At 45.0% G+C, this 20,569-nt stretch overlaps 1 protein-coding gene across 1 annotated transcript in view; it reads left to right on the top strand.

The window, feature by feature from the left end:
• Positions 1-18,075, top strand: part of LOC309347195 (uncharacterized protein) — a 31,358-nt gene extending 13,283 nt beyond the window's left edge. Inside the window, exons 7-12 of the mRNA XM_081871536.1 lie at positions 11,983-12,142; positions 13,134-13,185; positions 14,179-14,366; positions 14,722-14,880; positions 16,095-16,205; positions 17,806-18,075. Coding sequence (XP_081727662.1) covers positions 11,983-12,142; positions 13,134-13,185; positions 14,179-14,366; positions 14,722-14,880; positions 16,095-16,205; positions 17,806-17,925 — 790 coding nt within the window. The 3' untranslated portion in view covers positions 17,926-18,075. The remainder of the gene's footprint in view (positions 1-11,982; positions 12,143-13,133; positions 13,186-14,178; positions 14,367-14,721; positions 14,881-16,094; positions 16,206-17,805) is intronic.
• The last annotated feature ends 2,494 nt before the right edge of the window (positions 18,076-20,569 follow it).

Here is a 20,569-nt window from a genome sequence, read left to right as displayed (position 1 = left end):
TTTTGTTTCTGATCTATTAACAATAATAATCTATTCATTAGTTTTTCCAATAGAATGATATCCCACACACTTTGTACCAGTCGTCTACATTCCCCCCAGAGATGTCTAGCTGTAATAAGAGTAAATTCTACACAAATTCAGTGGGGAGTCCCTAAAGTGTTTGGATGGCACCTTGGGTTACAGATGTTTCAGGTTACAGACGCTTCTGGTTACAGACTCCGCTAACCCAGAAATAGTACCTCGGGTTAAGAACTTTGCTTCAGGATGAGAACAGAAATCGCGTGGTGGTGCAGCAGCAGCGGGAGGCCCCGTTAGCTAAAGTGGTACCTCAGGTTAAGAACAGTTTCAGGTTAAGAACGAACCTCCAGAATGAATTAAGTTCTTAACCCGAGGTACCACTGTATGTCTTTTTCCAGAAAGTCCTGCAGCCAAGCTGGCGTTAAATCTATTGCTCTGACTTCCTTTGGACCACCATCAGCGAGGCTGAGAGGGGATCTTGTCATCTGGGCAGCCCAGGACCTCCATACACACTGCCCAAGTTTGCACCCTGAGGTCCCTTGGGCAGTAGTGAAGGGAGACAGAGGCGGGGTGCAGCAGGTGTTGGGGGATCTCAGGGTGTCATGCAGGGTATGTAGGGTGGCAGGGGAGCTGACACTTTCCATCCCTCAACAACTTTGCCTGATCTCCTTAAAAAAGCTCAAGAACATTGGTCCCCTAAAAAACCCCAACTCTGTCCCAGATGTTAGGGGGGGTTGCTAAGCCACTGCTGGCCTGGACGCTGCTGACTTCATCCCCGGAAGTGCACTCCATTGTCTCTCAAGACAAAAAGATGCCAACAACAACAATTTTGTTGGATAATTCACCCAAAATTTGGAGAAGGGCAAATGAGCAAGAACTGCAAATTATACCATTTATTCCCCATCCCTACCCAGCAACACACTTGAGGACAACCTAGCTTAGCAGGTGTAGGCAAGGTAGTTTAGTGGGCTCAGGGCGAATGGCAGGACTGCTGCCATCAACCCACCCACAGCATGTGCCACTTTAAGTAGCTGCCTCATCATGTCTAGTGTTAAGTCCAGCCCTGGATGTATCCCTCAGCAGATTATTTCTTTATTCAATACATATTTTAAGGCTGTCTTTTAAAGGTTGTTCATTATATCTCAGATCGGCAGCATGAAAAGTGTGTTATTCCATGCTGTCACAATGTAAATAATATGGAATTTATCTCATCTCTCTCATCACTGCCAGCATGTACTGTATATAATTTCTGTTGCTTATCCCAAGCTGCAGGTGTGAGCAGTAGACTGGGGAAAACCAACCCTGTCCAGCTGTACTGCCACCACCTTTGTAGTTCCCCAGTCCTAAGCCGGGGGAACGTAGGTTGTTCTGGACAAGACAAGACAAGAAAGACAAGAGCGAAATAGTTCACTCACTGTCTTTTGAGCCCCAAGCCACAAAGGAGTCAGTAGTGTGCAACCTAGAAGCCAAGGTACCAGATTCAGAGCTTACATCAAGAAGTCACACAAGGAATAAATGGAACACTTTATTAAGGAAGTTACAAACATAGAATAAGAACTCTTTATCAATAAAATACAGTTAAGAATGTCCAGTATAAATATATATTTGGAAAGCCAAGTACAGAACAAAGTAAGAAAGGTAGCTATTCATCCTAATACTTACAATCAGAATCACAGACTCCACAAGCAAGCTGTTTCCAGGCACACGTGGTTCTTGCAATGCATGATTCTTCATCTGAGCAGGACCATTAGACCCATGTCAGAGACAGGTTTATATACAAAAAGGCCTGCATACAGAGGGGTGGATTTTCCTTCAAATCTGGCCAAGTGATGGAATCTTCTCTCAGCAAAAAATGACAAAAACTACAATATTCATGTCACAGTTGGCTGTGGTGGAATTTAGGGAAGTATGTCCTCATTACCATTTATTTCAATGCAAAGGAAATGCAATGCAAATCGAGAAAAAGTGTCATCCCCTGCATATTGTTTTTTTTTTAAAAATATTTTATTTAGGGTTTTCTTGTTTTACAGTGTGAGTGTAATGCCTCGTATTTTTTTTTTCTTCATGTAACATTTTTACAAATCCGTTTCATTTGTTGAGGCATTAGGGGGAGAAGAAGAAAAAAAAGAAAGAAAGGGGGTAGAGGGAGGGGAGATGGATGGGGGTGGGGTCGGGTAGCGGTGTTTCTATTATGCTTAATGTATGTAGAGTTTGGTGTCAGCGTGCTTGTGTTGTTCACTTGTGTTCCTTTGGTGGTGAGAGAGGTTGGGGTTGGCCTAGGGTGTGATTGTTTGTTTGTGATTGGCTGTGGTGATCTTTGTTTTCGTGTGTGAGTGAGGTGGGTGGGTGTTTTGGATCAGGTTAGCCATATTGATTTGTATGCTGTTGGTGGATTATTGTCATTGTCCTGTTGGGCTGTGTATGTGATAAAGGGGAGCCATACCGGGGTGAAGGTGTCTTCTTCTGTTTGTCCCCGTGTCAGTTTCAGTTTATTAGTTAATTTTTCTAGTAGGGCTGTTTCCCATACTATTTGGTACCATTGGTCCATGCTTACTCCTGACAGGTCTCTCCAGTGTCTGGTTATGGTGTTTCTGGCTGCTGAAAGAAGGTGGGTTATGAGTTCTTTGTGGTGTAAATGGGCATTGTTGTCTTGGAAGATGTTTAGTAGGGCCAATTCTGGTGTGAAGTCTAAAACTTGCTTAGTTATTTTACATATTTCTTGTATGGCTGTGTTGACAAGGGTTTGTTATTTTTATAAAAGTCTATTAGGCGATATAAGCCTTTGGTTCGCCAGGTTTTTATCTGGAGGTTTTGTGCTGCATGGTGGAATAATGGGTGGTACGCCAGGGGGATTAGTGGGGATGGGGTTGGGGATAGTTTGCCTATTTGTGTTTTCCATGCTTTGAGCATGGTCTGTGTGTACCTGTTAAGTGTTGTGGGAATTTTCTTTAGTTTGTTTGGGAGGAGTGGGTATGTTGTGGTGCAGGTATTTTCAATTGTGTCCCTCTCTAGGTGTACCCATTGTTTTGTCTCATCTTCTAGTATATATGGGATTATATGGCGTATTTGGTTGGCAATGTAATATGCTTCTATGTTGGGGATTCCCCATCCTCCTTCTGAGGTGGGAAGGTGCAGGTATTTGGGGCTTATTCTTGGTTTTTTATGTGAGAAGATGAAAGAGTGTAGTTTTCTCTGCCAACTGCGGAGTTGGGTTGAGGGGATCCAGATTGGGAGGGTTTGGAATAGGTAGGTTAGTTTTGGAAGTGTGATCATTTTGATCATGGCTATTTTGTCTGAGAGAGTGAAATTCATGTTATTCCATCTCTTTAGGTCTTTGTTAATTTGTCGCCACAGGGGCTTGTAGTTGTGGAGGTACAATTTTGTGAGTTCTTTTTGGGTGTGAGGAGGGGTGTTGAAGCACATAGCTTCTGACTTTGTAAAATTTACCTGTAGGCCCAACACCATTGCAAATGTGTTGAGTTCTCTGATTAGGGAGGTTGCTGTGCTTATGGGGTCTGGTGTTGTGACCATTAGGTCATCTGCAAAGAGCCCTAATTTATAGGTTCTGCCTTTTATTTCCACTCCCTTGATGTCTGTGGCTGCTCGGATGCGGATTGCTAAGGGTTCCAGAGCCAGGATAAATAAGAAGGGAGACAATGGGCATCCTTGTTTCGTGCCTCTTTGGATAGATATAGTATTAGAATCCATATTGTTAGTTCTGCATTTTGCTGAGGCTTGGGAGTATATTTGTTTGAGGATTTGTAGGAAGTTGGGGCCAAATTTCATGTTAGTTAGTACTGCTGATATGTATTTCCACTCTAAGCAATCAAAGGCTTTGAGGATGTCTAGGGACATAATTGTCAATGGGAGTTTAGTTGCCTTGCTGTGTTCGATCAGGTTCAGTAGTTTCCTGATGGGGTCTGTTATATTGCGGCCAGGGACAAAGCTAGTCTGGTCTGGGGCTATTAACTTGTGTAGGAAGATTTTTAGGCGGTTGGCCAAGATTGATGTGAATATCTTGTAGTCTTGGTTTATTAATGAGATTGGGCGGTATGATTCTACTTTGAGGCTGTCTTTTAGTGGTTTTGGGATGGAGACTATTTTGGAGTGGGTCCAGGTTTGGGGAATGGGGCCCCCTTTTATGATGTTGTTGAATAGGCGGGTCATGTAGGGCATCAAGGGTTCTTTGAATTTCCTATAGAATTCTGCTGTGAAGCCATCTGGGCCTGGGGCTTTGTGTGGTTTCAGGTTTTTGAGGACCACATCTATTTCCTCTGGGGTGATAGGGCTGTCCATGAATTCCTGTTCCTCATCAGTTAGGGTAGGCATGGTCAGTCCTGCTAGAAATGTTCTGATTTCCTTCTCTGGTGGGTTATGGGAGGTGTATAGGTTGGAGTAGAATTCTGCAAATTCTGAGGTTATTTCTTCAGGGGAGAATGTTATGTTGCCGTCTTTTTTGGTGATGCAGTGTATTCTTCTTTTGAGTGCTCTTTTCCTACATCTATTTGCTAGTAATCTGGAGTTTTTCCCTCCATATTCATAGAAACGTTGTTTAGAATATAGAATGTTGATCATTGTTTTGTTAATTTCTAAGGAGTCTAGTTCTCTCCTTTTTTGTTCTATAAGTTTGAGGAGTTTTTTAGATCCTGTTTGTTTGTAGCGTGTTGAGAGGGCTGTGATGTCTTGTTCTATTTTGCTAATTTTTGAGGAGGTTTGTTTTTTAAGGAATGTTTTCTCTTTTATGCAAGCTCCTCTGGTGACCGCTTTCATTGTGTCCCATAGGAGGGGGGTTGTTATATTGTCTACATCGTTTTCCTTGAAGTAGTTTTGGAGGGTTTTTGTGAGACTCTCTCTAATTTGTTTGTTTGTAGTTAGGATGGGACTGAAGGACCATGATGGGGTGGTTTGTGTTCCTTCTCCTATTTTAACGATGACTTCTACTGGGGCGTGATCTGTGATTTTAATGTTACCTATGTTTGTTGATTCCACTGAGGGGATCAGACCCTGTGTGAGTAGAATGCTGTCCAGTCTGGACACTGTATCATGGCGTCCCAATTGGAATGTATGGCTGATGTCTCCCAGGTTTTGCTCACCCCAAATGTCGTAGAGACCCCTGTTTTTTAGCATTTTTAGTAACTTGTAAGAGTTCCTAGTTGTTGGGGGTTTCCTTCGGAGGAAGGTTGCCCATGGGGTTGTAGGGTGGATATCTTTCAGGGATATACCTTTCATATTTAGATTGAGGTCCCCTCCTAGGATTGCTTCGCCTTCAGAGAAGGAGAGGAATTTGTTTAGTGTCTTCTGGAAGAATTCTAATTGTTTCGCGTTTGGGGCATATATGGAGCCGATTGTCAGTTTGATTTTGCCATCTAGTGTCCCTTTAGCGAAAATGAATCTGCCTTTTTTGTCCTTGAGGACTGTTGTGGCAGTGAAGTTCAGGTCTCTACTGAGTATTATGGCTACACCGCGAGCTTTCCCTGAGCCTCGTGCGACCCACTGTTGACTGAAGCGGGGGTCGCTCAGGAGTTTGCTGCCTTTGGGTGGGTTGTGTATTTCTTGTAGGAAGGTGATGTGTGGTTTCATGGTGTTTATGTATGAGGTGATGCGTTTTCTTTTGATGGGGTTTCCCATTCCCCTCATGTTTAATGTAATTGCTTTTAGGTTAGCCATCTTGCTTATCTATTATGTGGGGCGATTCCCTGCCAACCCGTTTGGGTTGTCTTGTGTCTCTCTCTTCGTGTTGTTTAAAGAACCAGTGGGGTTGCGCTGACCCAGGGTGTGGTGGGTGGGGGGCTAATGGGATTAGAGTAAGATTTGGGTTAAAGAGTAGGGGGTAAGTTGCAGAGAGTTTCCTATATGTAGTCATATAGGTGTTTGTTTGGGGTATTTTAGGCCATCTGGCATTTAGCCAGTTGGTCCTAGGTCTCAGCTGGTGTGGAAGGCCGTGTTCAAGGACAGGCCATCCCCCCTGTTGTTTGCGATAGGGGGAGATCAGTGAGACAGTGTGAAGTGACTTTGTAACATCGCTGTCAAGTATAAGGTTCATAAGCCATGTTGCCAATGTTATGAGCAACATTGTTGGTGTGTTGGGGTGGGGATGTGGGTGCTGGTACGCTCTGGTGCCACCATAGTGCTGGTTGGGTATCAGATTTTAGCCTGATTGTGGGTTGTGTTATTAAGGTTGGAGGAGTTGTTTTTCCTTAGTGTTGAGTATGGGGATGTTGAAGGTGTGGGTGATGGGGAATGTGGTTGAAGTCGTCTGGACTGGTGTTGGGGTGGGGATTTCTGTGGGGGTGCAGAGCTGGGGGGGATGTTGATGGTGTTAACTAAATCTATGTTTTTGGGGGAGAGAGAGGGGGAACGGGGGGGGGGGAATCACCAGTCCTTCAGTTTGGTTTTTTCGGGTTTTTCCTGGTTGCTTCATTCAGCTGCGGTTGTTGTTGTTGTAGGGTTGTCCATCTGCGATGAATTGGTTTGGTTAATCTTGGTCTGGTTTCTTGTGTCGTATGGCCGGCGGGACGGTTCTGAGCACGATGCTTGTCTGTATTGGTTTGCGTTGTTGTGCCGCTTCTGTTGTTTCTTTTTCTTCTGTACCGTAGTCCAGTTGCTTGCTGTTGTTTCCTTGTGGTTGGGGCTGTCACTTGGTGGGTTTGTCGGTTGCCATTCCGGTGGGAGGTCGAGTTCAAGGTTCTTTAGTAGTTGCAGGGCCTCAGGTATGTTGGTAGCCATGTGTTGTGTTGTATTGGTTGTTACAATGAGGCGGAAGGGGAAGCCCCATCGGTATTTGATCCCTGCTTGTTGGAGACGCTGGGTGCATGGGCGCAGGCTTTTCCCCTGGTTTAGGGTATCCTGAGATAGGTCCTGTAAGGCCAGAATGGGGGTTTCTCCATATCGAAGGTTGGTTGAGTTTCTGAGGTTGTTCCATACCTCTTCCTTCTTTTTGTAGCGTGTGAAGCATACAATGATGTCTCTTGGGGGGGCGCTGGGTTTTGGCATAGGTTTTAGGGCTCTGTGAGCCCTCTCCAAGTCATCTGCCTCAAGTTTCAGGCTTGGGATTGTGTTTTTCAGCCAGCATATAATTAGGTCTGCTGGGCTTTTCTCCTCTGTTTTTTCAGGAAAGTTGCGGAAGCGGATGTTACAACGTCTATTGCGGTCTTCAAGGTCGGCTTGCTTAATTTTCATCTCTCTGTGTTCTGCTTCCATTTGGTTTACCAGTTCGTCCAGTTTCTTGTTCACACGTGCGTTCTCCTCCCGGTATTGCTCTATTATTCTTTCTTGCATTTGGTTCTTGTTCTCTAGAGCTTCCACTTTGGAGGTTAGATTGTTGATTAGTACAGTGTTTCCCAACCGGTGTTCCGCGGCACACTAGTGTGCCGCGGGACGTCGGCTGGTGTGCCGTGGGAGGGAGGCGGGCGAGTTGGGCGGCGAGAGGCGGGGCGGCGGCGGCGAGCACACGCGGGGCGGGGAGCGAGCTCCCTCCCACATCCCATCGCCCCGTGCTCCGCGCTGGTGTCCGCAAGCCTTGCGCACCCGGGGGATCTCCCCCCGGGAGCGCAAGGCTTGCGGGCAGCAGCCTGCAGCGCGGAGCACGGGGCACCCTCCAGAGGACGCCCCGTGCTCCGCGCTGGTGTCCGCAAGCCCTCCGGAGGACGCCCCGTGCTCCGCGCTGGTGTCCGCAAGCCTTGCGCACCCGGGGGATCTCCCCCCGGGAGCGCAAGGCTTGCGGGCAGCAGCCTGCAGCGCGGAGCACGGGGCGCCCTCCGGAGGACGCCCCGTGCTCCGCGCTGGTGTCGGCCAGCCTTGCGCACCCGGGGGATCTCCCCCCGGGAGCGCAAGGCTTGCGGGCAGCAGCCTGCAGCGCGGAGCACGGGGCGCCCTCCAGAGGACGCCCCGTGCTCCGCGCTGGTGTTGGCCAGCCTTGCGCACCCGGGGGATCTCCCCCCGGGAGCGCAAGGCTTGCGGGCGTCAGCTGGCAGCGCGGAGCACGGGGCACCCTTCAGAGGACGCCCCGTGCTCCGCGCTGGTGTTGGCCAGCCTTGCGCACCCGGGGGATCTCCCCCCAGGAGCGCAAGGCTTGCGGGCGGCAGCTGGCAGCGCGGAGCACGGGGCGCCCTTCGGAGGACGCCCCGTGCTCCGCGCTCGTGTTGGCAAGCCTTGCGCACCCGGGGGGCGCATGGGGCGCCCTGAAACAGAGGGTTCCCCATGCTGCGGACTGTAGCCTGCCGCCGGACGCGCGGGGCGCCCTGAAGCAGAGCGCCCCTCGGGCCAGGCAGACATGGGCCAGCCCCACAAGCTCGGGGGACAGCGGGGAGGCGCAGCACCGCCATCCCACTGTTCCCCGACCTGGTTTTTTTGGGGGGAAATAAAGGAAAAAAATTTTTCCTTTATTTCCCCCCTCAAAAAAGTAGGTGCGTCCTATGGGACGGAGCGTCCTATGGGACGAAAAATACGGTACTTACTATTTCATAATAAAGTAATTATAAAATACTTTCTTTGTGTTTATTTGATTCCTATTAAAGAGAGTTACTTTATATATAGTCAATATAGGCACAGAGTTAATTTTTTAAACATTTTCTAATGGTGGTGTGCCTCGAGATTTTTTTCATGAAACAAGTGTGCCTTTGCCCAAAAAAGGTTGGGAAACACTGGATTAGTACCTGCATGGGAGCCATTGTGGACTTCAGTGTTTCTTCTAATCGTGCTTCTAATCTTGCTTCCATTTCCCTCAGATCTCGTTTCGTTACTGGGTGGTCCTCATCTTGGAGGGGAGTTATGGTCTTAGCATTGTTTGCCATCTCCCTGGTTGGTGTCATCTCAGTCTCCCTAATGGTTTTGGTTTGAGGTTGGCTTGGCATCCTCTTGGAGTAGGGCGTGTGGCGTGTGGTGGTTAGGAGTTGTGGCAGTGGTGATTCCTGGGTATTGTTGGGTTGCTGGGCTGATCAGGCGTTGCTGGCTGGTGGCTTTTACAGAGCGTTTGGATTAGGTGGTCATTTGTGTCACTTCTAGCCTGTGTTTTAAGAACTTCTCTAGGGTTTCTGTAGTTGCCTCAGCGGTGTCGCCAAAGCGGGGGGGGGGGGGCAGGTAAGCAGAGATGGGTAGACTAACGGACAGACAGTTCATATAAAGGGGGGGGGGTTAGCAGGTAGATATGCAAGAGATTAGAGGCGTGGGGCCAGGGGAAATATGTGTTTAGGAGGGGGTTGTATATACCCAAAAGGGGTATTGGGGTCCAGTTAAGGTGGAGGTTGGGGTTGGGAGTGGGCTCAGAAACAGAGACAGACAAATAGGCTATATGTAAAGGGTGGAGGGAGAAAAAGGAAGAGGAAGAAAGAAAGAAGAAGGGGGGAGACGGCGGGGGGAGAGAGGAGATTGGAGTAAAAGAGAAGAGAGAGAGAGAGACAAAAAGAGAGTTGAAAGAGAGAGGAGAGGGAGAGATAGTACAGTAATATCGGCGGTATTAGATTGCAGCAGTAGTTTTAGCTATAGCATGAGGGGGGCAAAGTATGATATGGTGATATGAATGTGTGTATGTGTTTCCTTTAGGGGAAGGGGGGGATGGAGAGAGGGAGGAGGGAGAGAAAAGGAGAGGAGGAGGGGGAAGGGTGGGAAAAGGAAGGAGAAGAAAAGAGAGGGGGAGAGAAGGGAGGGGGAGGGGGTGAGCTGTGGCAATGGTATGGGGGGGAAAGTCTTATTTTAAAAGAGGGGGTGGGGGAAAAGGGCTCCCCCCTCAAAAACAAGCTGACGAACAGGCTAAAAAGGGGGAGTTGATTTTAAAAAATAAAGGGGATAGAAAACAAAATTGGGGATGGAAAGTGAAAGGTGGGATAAAAGGAAAAAATAAGGGGGGTGAAGGGAGAGAGAGAGGAGAGCAAAAAGGGAGAGAAAAATAAACGGGGGGGGAAGAGTATCAATAGCAATAGCAGTGATATGGAGGAAATTTTTGTTTAAAAAGAGAGTGGTGGTCGTAGCTGGGGGTGAAAGATTCCCCCCTCAAGAACAAGCTAACAAATAGAATAGAAAGGGCTTTAAAAAGAGGGGGGGGGGATTGTGTTGTTTTTTTAAAAAAACTATTTCCCCCTAATTATTATTATTATTATTTTTTGTTTGTAAAAAAGTAAGGGTGGCTGCTGCAGCAGTGGCCCCCCTTTTAAAAAGAAAAATGATAAAGTAGGTATATGGGGGGGGGATAAAAAGGAATTATTATTTTTTTAAAAAAGGGGGGAGGGGGAGGAAGGGGTTAAAAAATGATTTATTTTTTTTGAAAAAAAGGGGGGAAGGGTAGTTTCTTCCTTTCTGCGATCTCCTTTGTCATGCGGCTTTCCTCTGTTTTCCTTGCCTCTGGAGGGGGAGGGGTAGGCTCCTGTCGGCTCAGCCACGTGTTTTTTCTGGAGCCTTTTTTGCCTTCCCGTGCTCACCTACCTCTCCTCTTCTTTCCCGTCGGCAAAGATGGGGGCAGCAGCGGTAAAGTTGGGGCTCCTTTTTCTTTCTTTCTTTTTCTTCTTCTTTCCCCCTTTTCTTTTTCTCCCTCTCTGCGTTAGCTCCACTGTCCTCCTGGTTTTGGAGCTCCTCTCGGCTGTTGGGGGGGTGGTCGGGTGCCTTTCCAGCTCAATCAAGGTTGCGGGGGGTGTTTTGGCTCATTTGATAGACCCCCCCCGGGCACCCCCAATTCCTCTCCGCTGGCAGTGCTGGCGGCAGCAGTCCTGGAAGTCCGGGAGTCGGCCAGACAGAGCCTTTTACTCTGGCTGGCTTCAGGAGCTCTTTTCTGCTGTTGCAGCCGCCATGCTGCCTCGCTGGAAGTCCCCTGTGTATTGTTTGTGAAGTGAAAACTACAGTGAATACAGATCATATTTGCGGAAATGATTTCCTTTCCAGACATGAGACAAATAAGCAAATATTGGCCAATTTCCACTCCCATTTCCATTTCCATCATAATTATTCAATATCCTGTTTCATACTGTACATTTTAAAGCACCTTGGATGTGATGGTTAAAGAGAACTCCAGGAACCGCTTTATGACAAGTTGCCTATTCTAAAAGAGTTAGCTGGGCACAACAAGAGGAGCCACCTCTTTTCATCTGTTGGGTTGCAGATCCTTCCTTGCATTGTTTAGTCTGTTATCAGCAGGTTAGGCACTGCTTTCCTTTTGAGTGAAGACAGAGGCAAAGTAGGTGTTGAGCAGTTCCGCCTTCTCTCTGTCATCCAAAGCATTTCTCCATCTTCTCCATGCAGAGGACATACTACTTGCTTGCTCTTCTTCTTGCTTCAAACATAGCTGAAGAAACCTCTTTTTAAAAATTAATTTTAACCTATCTTGCAAGCCTGGGATCATTATGAGCTTTGGCCTACCTGACATTCAGCCTGCAACTATTGGCTACTCATGTATACTCCTCCTTCATGATTTCTGCTTTCTTCCATTTCTTATACAAGCCCTTCTTAAATCTTAGCTTATCTGCAAGCTCTGTATGCAGCCACATTGGTTTCTTTAGATGCCTCCCACTTTTCTTTCTTATTGTCTGCAATATTTCACCCATCCATCTGGGATTCCCTCCTCTCTGAGTATTTCTGACCGTGGGATCTCACTTAAGCTTTTTGAAATCAGCCTTCTTAAAGTCCAGAGTGCATGTCTGACTGCACTCTTGTCTTTTTGTACCTGGTCTGTTGCCAGTTTGTCAGACAGAGGATCTGAGGATCTGAGTCAGGGGGCAAGCACTTAGGGGCAAGTTTTTTTGTCAGACACAGGAAGATGAGAACTTCTAAATTCAGTCTGCCAACTTCCCTCCCCCATTTATCCTGTTTCCTTCTATTACAGTGAGACTCAATAAAAACCAGTCTGCCAGGTGGGAACTTGGCAAGGCACTGGGCTGTTGCCAAATGCAGAACATGAACTGACAGAAGAACAAGCAGCTTATGTAAGCCTTGCTAGATAAGTTGAGAGCTACATTTGGTACTGCGGTTGGGCTGACAAAGGCTGGGAAGAGAGATGGCTGTGCTGAATGCACGCAGAGTCCTGGTGACTGGGTCCAATCGGGGCATTGGCTTGGAGCTGGTTAGGCAACTGGTGCGGAAAAACAACTGTCCAGAACAGATCTTTGCCACCTGCCGGGATCCAGATGGACCACTTGCCCAGGTGAGCCCCAGGCTGTGCATTGGGATGAGCATAGAAACAAGGGGATTCCCCATGATGTCCAGAAGATAGTGCCAAGGGCAAGGCTTTTTATATTTTCCATTCTTAGAGTGAGGATGGTACCTTAAGTACAGGTTTAGTTAAGCACAGATTAGTAACCCCTTTTTACACACACACCCTTTTCTTTGCAGAATTAAGAGAGGAGTTGGAAGGAAAATTGTTGATTCCTTTCACACAGTGATTTGAAGAGCATTTAACAGAATTGACTCAATGGGTGTTGGAAATTTTAAAAATTCAGATTAAACATTCTGAAATACATACCATATCATGAATATCACTAAATAGTCAAACACATTAACTTCATTGTCTGTGTCAAATTGCTTAGAACTGCAATATTTCATCTTATTAAATTATGAATAGGTGGGTGCGAGGTTTAAAGAAGTTTCCTCTCAGCATTTTCTTGTATAAATCATAGAATTGTACAGCTGGAAGCAACCATGAAGGTCCTCTAGTTCAACCCCCTCCCATGCAGGAATCTCAACTAAAACATGCTGACAGATCACTATCCAACCTCTACTTAAAAACCACAAATGAAGAAAAATCCACCACCTTCTGAAAGAGTCTATTGCACTGTAGAACAGCTCTCACCATCAGAAAGGTCTTCATGATGTTTAGTTGGAATCTCATTTCTTGTAACTTGAATCCATTGGTTTGGGTCCTACCCTCTGGAGCAGAAGAAAACAAGATTGCTCCATCTTCCATATAGTTTGTGTGACCTTAAACCCACCCAAGGACTTGCCACTCAGAGTAGATCTCTTTATAAAGCACAAGTTTAAGCTGACATACTTTCTGCAGGACACTTTTGCAAATGCTCTCCATGCTGAAAACCAAAACCAGATGGGACTTGATCTTTTCCATTCCTATCCCATTTCAAATAGTTCAGACTTCACGACTTGCTGTTCCATCCTAAGTCTGTTCTCCCTGTATCTTTCAGGACTTGAAGAATTTGGCTGCCAAGCACCAGGGAGTGGAAATCATCCCACTAGGTATGTGTTTGCCATCCCCTCCTCAAATTCACTTTTCCCACACTGATATGGACAACAGCTGATATTCAAGGTCATTTCAAAATATCACTTTTTAGCAAATAAAAAGTGCATTCCCTATTTGTGTTGTTTAGTTAGATTTGTTTAAGGTTTTGTTGAATTATAAAAGAAAAATAATATAACAAATAAATCCAAGTACTCTGTCATATTACAGAACCACTCATCAAGCTTTAACAGCTGAACAAGATCAACAGAGGAACACAATTTTTGTAAATCATAGTTTTGTGGTCTAAATTCATGCATTGGTACAGGCAAAGAACATTGCAGGTCATTTGCAGTAGGGTAGGTGATAAATTACTCATAAGTAAGTTTCACTGAGTTCAATGGAGCTTACATCCAAGTAAAGTAACTTAGATACAAGTTAGATTAATTAGTGATAGATTTGAAATTAGTTTCTGAGGTCCTTCTCCAAGGGTCTTCTGCTGGTTCTCTCATTGTGAGAAGCGAAGTTACATGGAATCAGGCAGAGGGCCTTCTCAGTAGTGGCGCCCTCCTGTGGAACACACTCCCTTCAGATGTCAAGGAAATAAAGAATTACATAACTTTTAGAAGACATCTGAAAGTAGCCCTGTATCAGGAAGTTTTTAATGTTTAATGTTTTATTATGTTTCAATATATGCTGTAAGCCGCCCAGAGTGGCTGAGGAAACCCAACCAGATGGGTGGATAATAATAATAATAATAATAATATGCAAATCACTGACTGATATCATACCAAAACATCTACAGGACTCTGGCCAATGAGGAGACAATAACTATAGGAAAAGTTATAGATGGACTTTGTTTAATTCTCAAGAACCAAATATGAGATGTACATAAGTATTATAGAGAAGATCCTTCCTTCTAAATATTATCAACACAAAAAGGCTTCTGTTGATCTGTGACAAGAAGAGAAGGGTCTTACCTAAAAAATGGGATTTATTCTTTGCTGCTGTAGATACTTGTGACCCATCCAGTATCAAGGCTGCAGCAACTAAAGTCACCAAGCGGCTGAAAGGAGCTGGGCTGAATCTTCTGATTAACAATGCTGGGATTTTAAAGCTAAGCTCTCTTGAGACAGAGACACCAGAGAACATGTCTGAGGTGTACAAAACCAATGTGATTGGCCCCATGATGATGAGCCAGGTAAGGCCATCCTATTGTACCTTCTTCACAGAACCTTCTGGCCAGGTTGCAGGGCCCCTAATGTTTCAAAACTGTACAGTTTTCATAGAGAAAGGATGCAGAACAGAACTTTAACAGCTTCATGAGAAACTGACATTAAAAGTGCATCCTTTGGGCTTGTGGAGATCATAGGGGAAGGTTGTACTTGTTGCAGCTCCCTTCTGGATGAACCATGAGAGAACTCTGGTATACCACCAGCAAGTAACTGCTGGGCTCATGGTTTCACTCACATACTGAACTTTGAACTAGTGACAAGATGCTCAGTCCTCTACATGAAGGATGCAACTGTGTGTAATTCTTTTTTCTCCTTCTCCAGGCATTCCTGCCCTTGCTGAGGAAGGCATCTCAGGAAAGCCCCCAGAATGGGATGAGCTGCAGCAAAGCTGCCATTGTCAACATGTCCAGTGAAGGTGGCTCTATCACAACTGTCTACATGTGGCATTTGGCACACGTGGTGAATTACCGTTGCAGCAAGGTGTGGACACAGAAGTACTGCAAGTTATAAGATAGAAATTGATTTTTCTGTTACTTTCACCTGATGGTGTAGACAATAGTCTTAAATAATGCAGTCCACAATATGCCTACCTGACCCTTGCCTATCTTGATAAGTAAATATCTGGCCATAGGAGGGATCCAGCCCCCACTACGGAGGACCTGAGACCCCAGAATAGATGTCTGATAACTGCCCCCGCTCACGTGAGCACCTGAGATGTGATCAAACAAAATGATTTATTTAAATTAATCAACAATGGCAGGAACAGGAAAACATAGACAACCCCACAATGGTACTCTCAACATGAAAATCTTCCCACATCCCCTCATTGTCTAGAGGTGGCAATGAATGTATTCGGCTTCACTCACAATTAACCCAAAGAGTCAAACTATTAGCAAGTGTCCGTTCCTTGCTCCACAGAAATGTAAAAAAGAAAGTGCATTAAAATACATTAGGCAGAAGATGACAGCAAAAAGGCAGAAGATGACAGCAAAAACAAAACAGTCAGAAAGAATGAGCCAACTTATTACTGATTTCTGCCAATAGAAATTACAGCATAGGATCTCTACTGCAAAGCTTATTTCATTCATTCATTCATTCATTCATTCATTCATTCATTCAAGAAAACAATATAGTTTCCAAAAACAAAACAACAAAATTAGAAAATATAATATCAATGTTAAGATTTAAACAAAAAATAAAAATAACCTGTTAATAGTGAGAGCATTAAAACATATCTCAGTAATACAGAAGCCTCCTTTTTAAACTCATACCATCCTGGGGCACTGGGTTGCATTCTAGGAATGGACAAATCTTTCAATGTTGGCTTTTCTCATTCTTTCATCTTTTTTCAGTTTTCCCCATTTTCCCATCAGTTTGTGATTTTTAATATGCATTTTTGTGTACGACTTCCCAAGCAATCCCACCTAATATAACACATTTGTATACATTATTTTCACCACCAAAAGCATTATTGTATGCATTCTCCCTAATATATGCTTTATGGTAATCATGCTTTAATTGGACAACTACATCACAAAATTCAGAGAATCACAAATGTCAAAGGATTGCTGCATTTCAGTTTAAATATTGGTTCAGGAAATAAGTTCACATTAAAATGAAAAATGTGGGCAAAATTCTTACCAATCCTTAGCTGCATCTTTCATCACCTTGCTTCTGATATGTCTCTTTCCTAGGCTGCTCTGAACATGCTTACACGGTGCCAGTCCCTGGGATTTGACAAAGATGAAATCTTGTGCATTGCGTTGCATCCTGGGTTTGTGCAGACAGATATGGGAAGTTCAGTGGTAAGTGATTTGTGGAGGAAACTGAACTCTATGCATATTTACTTTATTTAACTCATTAGCCTTACATTGAAGTAAGAATCAAGGTGTATAATTAGTTTCAAAATCAGCAAGGAAGACATGAATGGCAATAACCCCCCTCCCTTTGGTGCTTCAAAAGAATAATTTTTTTAAAAAAAAGTTGAGGGAAGCCATTGGACCAATGGTCTGCTCCAGGAAGGAAATAGAGTCACACACAGTGGTTACAATCCAATTAGGTAAAGGTAAAGGGACCCCTGACCATTAGGTCCAGTCGTGGCCAACTCTGGGGTTGCGGCACTCATCTCGCTTTACTGGCCGTGAGAGCTGGCATACAGCTTCCGGGTCATGTGGCCAGCATGACTAAGCCGCTTCTGGCGAACCAGAGCAGCACAGGGAAATGCCATTTACCTTCCCACCGGAATAGTACCTATTTATCTACTTGCACTTTGACGTGCTTTCAAACTTCTAGGTTGGCAGGATTCGAACCGCCAACCTTCTGATCAGCAAGTCCTAGGCTCTGTGGTTTAACCCACAGTGCCACCCGCATCCCGTAATATGTTATTAGGTGTGCTTAAATTCAAACTCTAGGTCTCTGCTGAATTCTGGCTGGATACCCAATCGTCGTAGAAAGATACTCCAGGTAACTTAAGGATTGCAGTGCTCTACTATTATCTGCAGATGTTGCTCCCTGGGCAAGGAGTTTATTCTGTTAGTTGTTGTGGCTGATAGCTTTTGCTAGGTGGATAAGCCTTGTCCATAAAAACTAGTAGCTATCAAAACATCCTTTGTCACTGAATAACTATGTTTCATTACATTCTGCTTTATAGATGCCTCCAGAAAATCAGCAGGGAAGACATGAGGGGCAATAGCCTTCTCTTTCTGTTCCCCTCCCTGCAAGCAACTGGCATTCAAGTTAAATTGCCTCTGGACATTGTCACATGCCTAATCATAGACATGTTGTTGTTGTTGTTTAGTCATGTCCAACTCTTCATGACCCCATGGACCAGAGTACGCCAGGCACCCCTGTCCTCCATCGCCTCCCACAGCTTGGTCAAACTCATGCTACTAGCTTTGAGAGCACTATCCAACCATCTCGTCCTCTGTCATCCCCTTCTCCTTGTGCCTTCAATCTTTCCCAACATCAGGGTCTTTTCCAGGGAGTCTTCACTTCTCATGAGGTGGCCAAAGTACTGGAGCCTCAGCTTCAGGATCTGTCCTTCCAGTGAGCACTCAGGGCTGATTTCCTTTAGAATGGAGAGGTTTGATCTTCTTGCAGTCCATGGGACTCTCAAGAGTCTCCTCCAGCACCATAATTCAAAAGCATCAATTCTTCGGCGATCAGCCTTCTTTATGGTCCAGCTCTCACTTCCAATCATAGACATATCTCCCATGAATTTGGCTCCCTGGGGAAAGCAAATCAGCTGCTAGTGGGACAAAGAAAATGGAACAAGAATTCTACCTGTCCCCTAGGAGACTTTGGTGTCAGACTTTGTGATGATGATACCCATGCTGTTTGTCACTCTTTTTAAAAAATATACTCACAAGTCCTTGTGTCACTCTAGTCTGTTCTTTTTTCCCCCAGGGACAAGCCCCACTGACATTGGATGAGAGTGTGCAAGCAATCCTGAAGACCCTTTCCCATCTCTCTGAGAAAGACAATGGCACTTTTGTGAACTGGGAGGGAAACACCCTTCCTTGGTGAGCCCAAGATATTTTGCTGCCTGAAATGGAGCAGCCAGGTGCACAGTCCCTGAACTGGGTCAAGTTGTTTTTGGCACCAGAAACAGAAAATCTGACCTCTCCCCCTGCCTGGAAGAACAAAAGCAATAAAAATAAATTACATAACTAACAATCTGCTGCCCAAATCAACTGCCTGAGATGACCACCCCACTCAACCTAACAGCCTGCTTATTTACATACTAGGGATGATGCAGATTCATTAAATTAATTTCACATTTAAAGCCAAATCTATCCAAAACCTTACGAAACAATGTGAGAATGGAAACACAGCCATCCTTCAACATTTGCACTTATATGTATTTTGTGATGCTGTTCTTCAAACCAGTTTACAAAAATGCATATACATCTGCATACATATGCACATAACAGTGCATATATTAGTGAAGGTAACATACAAAAATGTATATATTAGTCAAAACTGTTTTTCTCAGCTTAACCCACCCTACAGGGTTGTTGAGTGAACAACCTAGGGAAAAGGAGACCCACAAATGCCACCTTGAGCCCCTTGGTGAAAGGTTGGGATGTGTGTAAATGTAACACTAAAAAAGAAGGAATAATAATAATAATAATAATAATAATAATAATAATAATAATAATAATACATCTCTTCTATCTGCCTGTGCCCAGATTTCAACTGAGAGAGCAGGGCTGGTTTGGAATAATGAAAAAAGCCCAACTTAAAAATCAAAGAAAAATGAAAAGGTTGTTTTCTGCTGCTCCAGAGAAGCGGACACGGAGCAATGGTTCCAAACTACAAGAAAGAAGATTCCACCTAAACATTAGGAAGAAATTCCTGACAGTAAGAGCTGTTCAACAGTGGAATTTGCTGCCAAGGAGTGTGGTGGAGTCTCCTTCTTTGGAGGTCTTTAAGCAGAGGCTTGACAACCATATGTCAGGAGTGCTCTGATGGTGTTTCCTGCTTGGCAGGGGGTTGGACTCGATGGCCCTTGTGGTCTCTTCCAACTCTATGATTCTATGAAATTGAGACACAGTCAGGATATTCAGCTGCATAAACATTGGACTTTACTTGTAGATCCTCAGCAAATCCCACATGTAGCTGTCTGCTGAGACAGGCTTTCCTGGGTGGGGTCAGGGACAGATTTAGGGTAGTGTGAGTGGTAGGCATGCACTGGGCACTGAGCTGAAGGGGTGTCCTCTCAAAGCCCAGTAATTGTGGGCATTGGACTTTGGGAAGAAAGGAGGCAAGAGGGCACTTGCAGGGTTCTAGAGTCCTCCCGCATTCTTCTCAAAGCCTAGTTCACACTTTTTCAGCTTTGGGGAAAAGGTGGGAGGGCTCTAGAATTCTAAAGTGGGGAAGGGAGGCTGTGTTACAAGACTGTATTGGGTCCCATATAAAATAACACAAGCTCAAACAACTTTGGTAAAAATAGTCAAAAATGTTAGAGCTTAGCCACACTTACCTTTCCTCCGCTTTTTCCAGCACAGTCTGCAGTATAAAGCTGTGTGTCCAATTGACCTTTTTTTCTTCTCCAGAGCTTTCCTCACAAAAGCCTACTCTTTAAAGCTCAGTTGGAGAAAACAGGAATCTGTGGAAAACCCGAATTGATGTTTGCTTTAACTGAGCACTAAAGAGCAGGTTATTGCAGGAAAAGGTCAGGGCAAAAAACAACAACCCCAAACCCCAAACAAATACTCAGACATGGAGTATTGAAGCACAGACTTCTCCCTGTAAAGAGCGGGGTAAAAGGTAGGTGTGAATAAGCCCTTAATGAACTACATTACAGTACTGTGTTTGCCATTATTACCTAGCTTTGGGTTGCCTTGCTCTTGCTCTTGCTCTTGCTCTTTTGGGGGGGGGTGATTCAGGGCCATTTCACACATTGCACTGATCAGGTCAGGGCTCCTTGACATGCATACTTATTTTAAAACATTTTAAAGCAGAGGTGAGGAACCTATCTACCTCCATGAGTCAGATCCTTATCAGGATTGGTGTGGCAGGCTGAATTTCACAGGTGGCTGGCCACCTGTCAATCACCTTTGTGATCAGAAAGGGGTTTTCATCGAATCCTGCTTAATGCAGCGGCATTTAACACCCCCAATCATCAGCTCATGAGTGGGGGGAATTAAATCCTACTGCATTGGTTGCACACACCAGTATCCTGCCAATGCAGCCAATGCCAAGTCTCCGAGGGACTTGGTTAACATTTGACAAACATGCTCTGGCCCAGGGGTGAGAAACCTTTGGCTCATAGTGCCTTCATCTGATATGCAAATGACAATGGGGATGGAGGGAAGCAAAAACTGCCCTTCACCCACTGAGCTCTTCCAACTCCTTTCATTCTTTTCTTTTTATAATGCATTTTCATACTGCCTTTCTTCAAAACCACAATTTTAAAATATTAAGACAAATGAACAGTACAAAATATTCTCAGGTCTACTTCAGGAGCTGCCAGTACCAGCTTTGTGGCCTGGACTTCTCCACCTCTGTCTTCCCTTGAGACACACATGTCTTAAGGAGCCCCAGGGATGATGGTCTTAAGTAGCCATGCCTGGTCTTAGACATTTTACTGCTGGCGCTGAAAAAGTAAATGGCTCCCCTCCCTTCCATTCCAAATACAGAAGCCGACTGTGTTGGCAATTGAATT

The sequence above is a fragment of the Podarcis erhardii genome (genome assembly GCF_964252035.2).
Source record: "Podarcis erhardii genome assembly, chromosome: 7".
NCBI lineage: Eukaryota > Metazoa > Chordata > Lepidosauria > Squamata > Lacertidae > Podarcis > Podarcis erhardii.
The sequence above is the reverse complement of the archived record's forward strand: the minus strand, read 5'-3'. Positions and strand labels throughout refer to the sequence as shown.